General features: G+C 44.1%; 1 protein-coding gene across 3 annotated transcripts in view; it reads right to left on the bottom strand.

Moving 5' to 3' along the window:
• Positions 1 to 3,048: 3,048 nt before the first annotated feature.
• The window catches only part of LOC134909504 (probable cation-transporting ATPase 13A4), a 293,601-nt gene continuing 287,564 nt past the window's right edge, over positions 3,049 to 9,085 (bottom strand). For all 3 annotated transcript variants that reach the window (XM_063916441.1, XM_063916439.1, XM_063916440.1), the window contains one exon: positions 3,049 to 3,633. In XM_063916441.1, coding sequence (XP_063772511.1) covers positions 3,373 to 3,633 — 261 coding nt within the window. In that variant the 3' untranslated portion in view covers positions 3,049 to 3,372. The remainder of the gene's footprint in view (positions 3,634 to 9,085) is intronic.

The raw sequence follows: 9,085 nt of genomic DNA, 5'->3' as shown, positions 1-9,085 counted from the left end.
CGTGATCTCCTCGTGGTCTCGATCGTACGCTACGCTGATAGCGTAACATTACGTTAGTCGGCAGCCTATAGCGTGCTTGCCTCTACGCATCAAGCCGTGAGCGAACGTGCCGCTCGTGCGTCTCGTCCACGGCTAAGCGTCCGCTACACAAAGTGCGTACCCTTACGGTATTCCATACGCCAATTGCGTACTGTGTTCATTAACCTTTTAGAGTGTTTTAAATAGGATAAATATTAGGCTTTGTCATATTATATAGGAGATTGACTCACTCCATCTGAGCATTGGTCTATGTGTACAGTGTAGCATTACAGTTGTCACTGGCCATTTGCCAGAGCTTGTATATCAATCTCCTGCTATTCACTCTACAGTACTGGATTAGTGGAGCATTAGCCACCCAGTGGTGAAGATGTGTATTGCATGCTGTGTATGTTGTCGTGCCTCTATGCGCCTGTCCGTGCAACAAATCAACAACTTGAGCTATTGCCTAGGCATGACTAATCCTCCATTTAGGCAGACAAACTACAACATTTAGGGAGGATCCATCTGTATGTATAATTTGGAGCAGGGAAGGGAAAGGGCGGACATAATAGAAACTTTCAAATATATCAAGGGTTTTAACAAAGTCCAGGAGGGAAACATTCTTCAAATGAAGACAAATAATAAGACACTAGGACATGCACTGAAACTGGAGGGAGGTGGGTTCAGGGTAAAATTGAGAAAAAATTACTTCATAGAAAGGGTACTGGACAAGTGCAATAGCCTCCCATCAGAGGTGGTAGAGGCTAAGACAGTAGAGCAATTTAAACATGCATGGGATAGACATAAGGATGTCCCTACAAAGAAATAAGGATCAAATAAGGTTTTAGGTAAAAATATGGCAAAAAAGAGGCAGACTAGATGGGCCAAGTGGTTCTCATCTGCTGTCAAATTCTATGTTTCTATGATGCTATCTGACCATCGCATCAAAGAATTCTATAGACGAATAAAACAATATGGTTAGCGCAATAAAAGTCCTGTTTGCGCATGCTCAACCCTCTGCAGTATGGTGGTCGGGGAAGGGACTTGGGGCGGGACCATCACTACACCATCAAATGTTTACCATTTGATGGCAGCAAACATTGGAATGCCACCATCGAATGGTAAAACCACTACCATAGCAACAAAAACATTGATGGTTGCAAACCATAGCAATGCAATGTCCATCCCTATGCTGTACCCCAGTGTACTATACAATTTTTATTTTATTTTCATGCTCATACATGTATTGTGCGACACTTAGGGTGAAGGTGGTACCACAGTAATATATTTTTATACTCATGTAGCATATTTTGCTACATGAGTATGTTTCAAAATATGAGTACATATTTTCATGTAGCATATTTTGCTATACTGTGGGTGAAGGTGGTACCACAGTAATATATTTTCATGGTCATACACGTATTGTGCGACACTGTGGGTGAAGCTGGTACCACAGTAACCTATTTTGATACTCATACACTTATTGTGCGACACAATGGGTGAAGGTGGTACCACAGTAATATATTTTATTTCATACTCATACACGTATTATGCGACACTGTTGTTGAAATTAAACTATTTATGACTCCTACACGTATTGTGTGACATTGTACGTGAAAGTAAACTGTAGCATTAGATTATTATCTCTGACTCATACACATAGGTGGTACATTTTTTGCACAAATTGTGGTGTGCGCTGTACCCCACTTGGTTCATGTTTGTTGATAGATATGGAGGACGAACAACTGAGAGTAGATGCAGGTGCTTCCAACAGTCATGATGATACAAGTCCATCAACGTTATCTACTAAGGCCGATGCCCAAGGGCATAGACAGCTTAAATCAGGGCATGTAAAATCAAAGAACAAGTAAAAGTCGGATTAGTAAAAGTCAGATTAGTGCAATAACCAATAAAAATTGTTGTCTATGCAAATAAAAACCGTCACCAATGCCCCCAAAAATTAATTTCAATTTTTAAAATAAAAAAAGTTTAATAAAATTACTAATCAATCCTTCCTTCCACTACATACATACTGTACCTCCCTTGGGCCCCTGATCTAGTTAATTAAATGATACAAAAATGAGTTGCGTATATTGGTCAAAAACATACATATTTACAACATGGTACATACTGTGTGTAAAACTGGCTGAGGCAACCTGAGGCGCTCCACCCATTGCTGACAAACAACTTCAAGCAGGGCCGACAACAGCATGGATCCTGGCAGTTATATTTCAGCTGGAGAGCCATATGCTGATTTTCTCTGATGTAGAACCGCAAATCTTGGTCCTATTATCCCCAACAATCACCCAGAGCTCAAAATAAACATCTGAAAACAAGGCCACCACCTTTCTATTAGATGTACAAAAAATATATGGCATACTGTAGTTGTCACTTATTCACACTGGGAGCAGCCATTTATGGTCTGCTCCTTATGGTTATCAATATTCATGAGGATGTGGCACAAAATGGCTGCACTCACTGTGTGTTTGTGATAGGTGCTCTGTAGATGTCACTCAGATGATCATGTTCTAGATGGTTGGTTGAACTTGGTTAACATAGTATTGGACACAAATTGGCTTCAGTGAGCCTACTCCAATACATGCCCAAAACATCTCTGTGCAATGAAACAAACAAATCAAACACTGCATGATATCTTCTAACAAACTCTCCACGCTTGATTAGGGAACCTTCTCCAGGTCAAATATATCTTTCATGAACAGAAGAACTTGATTCTATGATGAAAATAATTTTAACAGATGATTAGCGAACCTACTCCAGGTCAAAGATATCTTTCAGGAACAGAAGAACTTGATCCTAATTTGAAAATAATTTTAACAAATGATTACAGCATTTAGAAAATGCCCACTGTTGTCGCTTAACTTAGTCATCCAGCTATGTCGGTGCAACCTTTTTGCTTAAACTGGATGAAAACAATATTGTGAGCTGTGAGGTGGTCAAAAATGTCTGGAAATGACTGGAAATTAATGTTATTGGGGTTAATAATACTGTAGGAACAAAAATAGGCCCAAATTCTGTGATTTTAGCTGTTTTTATGATTTTTTCAAAATATTACAGATCCAAAACTCATAAGGGCAGTTTTAGCAAAACCGATACAGATCCAAAACACAAAGAAGATACAGATCCAAAATCAAAACCCGAAACACAAGGTTTTGGCCGGTGCACTTCTCTAGTTGTAGTATATGTAAATATTATATTTATTACAACTTTATTAAATGAACTTCAGCAAAGAGTATTTCTGATATTATTACAATGCATAAAAGTATGCAGTTATGTTACTGAATAACAGAATTAATCACAATCACATAAATTCTAAGTTTTTTGTAAACTTTGCAATCACATCATCGTTACAAATGTCTGTTCTGATGGAGATTCTTTTACATTACGTCGGGCTGTACAGGAAACTGGGTTACTGTACACAATAGCATCACAGTCCTTTACAGGACCAACCTGCATTGCATAGTCTGTTCTGCTCTGAAGAGGCCAATCTGTCTCTTTCTGTAATCTCCTTTGCAATTTTCTGTACTGACTTTTCGACTTGTAGTTAAATAGTCTCTTTATCAAGAGCCAGAGATTTCTGTTTTCAATGAACCCTTCCTAGAATAAAAGATACAGGGATAATTGTTTAAAAAAAAAAAACTTTGCAGTGTAGTATTTTTATTATTACTGACCATCTTTAACTTTTAGGGGTTTATTTACTAAGCGGCGGCTTGAAAATTCTGCCACATCCCCATGTGTTTTAAGCCGTCAATTAAAATAGGATTTTAATTACCTACCGGTAAATCCTTGTCTCGTAGTCCGTAGAGGATACTGGAGTCCATTTAGTACCAAGGGGTATAGACGGGCACTTTAAGAATTTGATAGTGTAGGCTGGCTCCTCCCACTATGCTCCTCCTAGCAGACTCAATCTGGGAAACCGTGCCCAAGGAGATGGACATACTTTGAGAGGATAGTTAAGGATAGTGGTGAGATTCCGAACCAGCACACACAAACCAGAAGAAAGCTATGCTAACCCAACATAAAACAGGAACAGCAACAGCTGAACCAACATTACTTAACCAAGTAACAGTACAGGAAGAACGAAGCACTGGGCAGGCACCCAGTATCCTCTATGGACTACGAGAAAAGGATTTACTGGTAGGTAATTAAAATACTATTTTCTCTTACGTCCTAGAGGATACTTGGGTCCACTTAGTACCATAGGGATGTACCAGAGCTCCCAAACCGGGTGGGAGAGTGCTGAGGTTCCTGCAGGACTGATTGACCAAACTGAAGGTCCTCAGAGGCCAAAATATCGAACATGTAGAACTTAGCAAACGTGTTCAAAGTAGCTGCTCGGCAGAGCTGCAAAGCCGAGGCACCCCAGGCAGCCGCCCAGGAAGAACCCACTGACCTAGTCGAGTGGGCCTGTATAGAGTATGGAACCGGCAAACCTGAAGCAGGACATCCAATTTTATTGGGATCATAAAAAACTAACAGCGAGTCCGATTTCCTGTGACGAGCTGTTCACTTTAAGTACACCTTCAAGGCCCTCACAACATCCACGGACTTTAAAGTAGCAGAGGTGTCGGTGACAACCAGAACCACAATAGGTTGGTTGATGTGAAAAGCAGACACCACTTTAGGAAGAAATTTCTGACGAGTTCTGAGTTCAGCTGTGTCCTCATGAAAAATTAAATAGAGGCTTTTGTGAGACAAAGCCCCCAGTTCCGACACACATCTTGCCAAAGCCAAGGCCAACAGTGTGACTGTCTTCCACCTAAGATATTTTACATCTACCTCCTGTAACGATTCAAACCAGTCTAATTGGAGGAACTGCAGCACCACATTGAGATATCAAGGTGCCGTAGGAGGCACAAAGGGAGGTTGGATATGCAGAACATCTTTCAAGTACATCTGGACCTCAGGGAGAGAAGCCAATTGTTTCTGAAAGAAAATGGACAAGGCCGAAAACTGGACTTTTTTGGTGCCTCTACATAGGCCCACATCCACACCTGCCTGCCGAAAAAGCAGGAAAAATGTCCCAGATGAAACTCCACAGCAGAATAATCTCTGCTCTCACACCAAGAGACGTATTTTTTCCAGTACGGTGGTAATGTTTAGACGTTACCCACTTTCTGGCTTGGATCATAGTCGGGATCACCTTGTTAGGGATCCCTCTCCTGGCTAGAATCAGCCGTTCAACTTCCATGCCATCAAACGTAGCCGCGGTAAGTCCTGATAGATGATTGGGCCCTGTTGCAGAAAATTTACGCTAGGCGTTAGAGGCCATAGACCCTCGAGAAGCATCTCCAGAAGGTCCGCGTACCATGCCCTTATTGGCCAGTCTGGAGCAATGAGTATTGCTTGAACCTTTTCCCTTTTTATTCTTTTAAGAATCCTTGGGATGAGAGGCAGTGGAGGAAACACGTACACCATTTGATAGACCCATGGAGTCGTCAGGGCATCTACCTTCACTGCCTCTGGGTCTCTCGACCTGGAACAATACCGCTTGAGCTGCTTGTTGAGACGAGAGGCCATCATGTCGATCTGTGGATATACCCATCAACGTGTCAAGCAACTGAACACATCCGGTTGAAGGCCCCACTCCCCCGGGTGCAGGTCGTGTCTGCTGAGGAAGTCTGTTTCCCAGTTGTCTACTCCCGTAATGAAGACCGCTGACAATGCCACAGCGTGTTTTTTTCCCAGAGGAGAATTCTGGACACCTCTGACATTGCTGCTCTGCTTTTCGTTCCGCCCTGCCAGTTTATGTATGTCACTGCCGTCACGTTGTCCAACTGGAACTGAATGGCCTGATCTTGAAGCAGATAGGAGGCCTGCAGAAGGGTGTTGTATATGGCCCTGAGTTCCAGAATGTTGTATGGAAGGATGACTTCCTGACTTGACCATTTTCCTTTAAACTGCACCCCCTGGGTGACTGCTCCCCCACCTCTGAGGCTTGGGTCTGTGGTTAACAGAATCCAGTTCTGAATCCCGAACCTCCGACCCTCGACGAAGTGAGAAGTCTGTAGCCACCACAGAAGGGAGATCCTGGCTTTTGGCGACAGACTGATATGTGAAGATGCGATCCGGACCATTTGTCCAACAGATCGAGCTAAAAGGGTCTTGCGTGAAATCTTCCGTATTGCTGCGTCTCGTAAGAGACCACCATTTTCACCAGAATGCAAATGAAACGATGCACCGATATCCGGGTTGGCTTCAGGACATCCCGATTCATCTACTGGATTACCAATGCCTTTTCCAATGGAAGGAATACTTTCTGCGACTCCGTGTCCAGTATCATTTCCAGGAATGGGAGCCTCCATGTTGGCTCTAGGTGAGATTTTGGAAGGTTCAGAATCCACCCGTGATCCTTGAGAAGTTTTGTTGAGAGACCAATGCTGTCCAGCAACCTTTCCCTGGACGGTGCCTTTATTAGGAGATCGTCCAGGTATGGAATTATGTTCACTCCCTGTTTTCAGAGTAGAAATATCATTTCTGCCATTACTTTGGTAAACAACCCTTGGTGCCGTTGAGAGACCAAATGGCAGGGCCTGGAACTGGTAGTGACAGTCCTGTAGTGCAAACCATAGATAAGCCTGATAATGCATCCAGATCGGAATGTGAAGGTACACATCCTTAATATCCAGAGACAATAGGAATTCCCCCTCCTCCTGACCAGAGATCACCCCTCTCAGAGACTCCATCTTGAATTTGAACACTCGTGAGTACGGGTTCAACAAATTGTGGCTCAGAATCGGTCTTACCGCACCGTCCGGCTTCGGTACTACAAACAAGTTAGAATAGTACCCCTTGTTTTGCAGATGAGGTGGAACTGGAACAATGACTTGAGTCTGTACCAGTTTTTAGATGGCATACTGTAAAGTTACACTTGTCTCTTGTGAAACTGGTAAGCCTGATTTGAAGAATCTGTGAGGTGGGAGCTCTTGGAACTCCAGTCTGTAGCCCTGGGAAATAAGATCTATGAGAAAAAAGGGGGGGACCTGGATTGTACATCCTATTACTAAAGATATCAAGAGGTGCTATCATGCTGAGGCTTCTAATACTATGCTGGAGGAAGAGATGCACACTCTTAGCACTAAGAACACTGATATTAAAAATTATTTAAATAAACCCTCACAATTAACATGGAGTATAATTGAAGTTCTTAGCACAAATGAGATCTATGACCCAGGGATCCTGTCATGAACTTGACCAGACATGACAGAAGAATTGTAGTCGGGCTCCCACCTGAAAGCCTTCCAGGCAATGTGGTCCACTGTCATGCTGAAGGCTTTGAGGAAGCAGAGCCTGAGCTCTGTTCCGCTGCAGTTGCTGGCTTGCGTGTTTTACCTCTTGCGCCGCTGGAGGCCATAGAAACACCTCTGGCCTTGCCCTTAAACTTGGCCGTCCGAAAGGACTGTGACTTAGAAGCTGAATAAGCCTTCTTGGCTGGGAGGGCTGCGGAAGGAAGATACGTAGACTTACCCACAGTAGCAGTGGAGATCCATTTGTCTAGTTCATCTCCAAACAAGGCCTCCCCTATGAATGGTAGGCCTTCCACGCCTTTCCTGGAGTCCACGTCAGCAGTCCACTGGCATAGCCACAAGCCCCTGCATGCCGACTCTGCCATAGCTGTGGTGCGTGCATTAAGCAAGCCTATCTCTTTCGTGGCTTCCACCATAAAGTTCGCAGAGTCCTGCATATGCTGCAGGAGTAGAACAACATCCCCCCTAGGCAAAGAATCTAACCCCTCAATTAGGTTACCTTACCATTTAACAATGGCTTTTGTGATCCACGCACATGCAATAGTGGGCCTCTGGGCCACCCCAGCAGCTGTGTACAATGATTTGAGTGTAGTCTCAATTTGACGATCAGCCGTGTCTTTTAGGGAGGCTGCACCAGGAACAGGCAATACAATTTTCCGTGATAGCCTAGAGACTGATGCGTCCACTAACGGTGGATTTTCCCATTTCTTCCTATACTCCAGAGGAAAAGGAAAAGAGGAGAGCAACCTCTTAAGGATTTGAAATCTCCGATCAGGATTAACCCACGGTTCTTCAAACAGGGTATTCAATTCCTTTGACATAGGAAAAGTGACTGAGGATTTATTTTTTTACATTAAAATAAGATTCCTCACACTCCTCTGACACCATATCAGGAATATGTAAAACATCTCTGATAGCCTCCTGTGACAGAGCCGCATCAGCCCCCTGCAGGGGCGGATAGGGATCAAACACCAGCCCAGGAAATTTATGGAAGCAGCCCTAATGGTGGCAGAGTCTGTTGAGGGAGGGGGGGGGGGGGGGGTCTGTCAAGAGGGTGTGGTCACTACTCAGAGGTCATGATTCTGAAATGGACATATTAGGGGCCTCCTTTGCTTTACGTTATGCTAATGTTTACCTACAACATTATGCATATGCTGCTACAATGCCATTACCTGATGTACATCCGTACAGTACAGGGAGGAGGAGCACACACTACATACAGCACAGTACAGGGAGGGAGCACACACCACATACAGCACAGTACAGGGAGGGAGCACACACTACATACAGCACAGTACAGGGAGGGGGTGCACACTACACACAGCACAGTACAGGGAGGGAGCACACACTACATACAGCACAGTACAGGGAGGGGGAGCACACACTACATACAGTACAGGGAGGAGGAGCACACACTACATACAGCACAATACAGGTAGGGGGAGCACACACTAGATACAGCACAGTACAGGGAGGGAGAGCACACACTACATACAGCACAGTACAGGGAGGGAGAGCACACACTACATACAGCACAGTACAGGGAGGGAGAGCACACACTACATACAGCACAGTACAGGGAGGGAGAGCACACACTACATACAGCACAGTACAGGGAGGGAGAGCACACACTACATACAGCACAGTACAGGGAGGAGGAGCACACACTACATACAGCACAGGGAGGAGGAGCTCACACTACATACAGCACAATACAGGGAGGGGGAGCACACACTACATACAGCACAGTACAGGGAGGGAGAGCACACACTACATACAGCACAGTACAGGGAGGAGGAGCA

Source organism: Pseudophryne corroboree, chromosome 4 (assembly GCF_028390025.1).
Source record: "Pseudophryne corroboree isolate aPseCor3 chromosome 4, aPseCor3.hap2, whole genome shotgun sequence".
Lineage (NCBI taxonomy): Eukaryota > Metazoa > Chordata > Amphibia > Anura > Myobatrachidae > Pseudophryne > Pseudophryne corroboree.
Note: the sequence above shows the minus strand (reverse complement) of the source record. Positions and strands in the feature narration are given on the sequence as shown.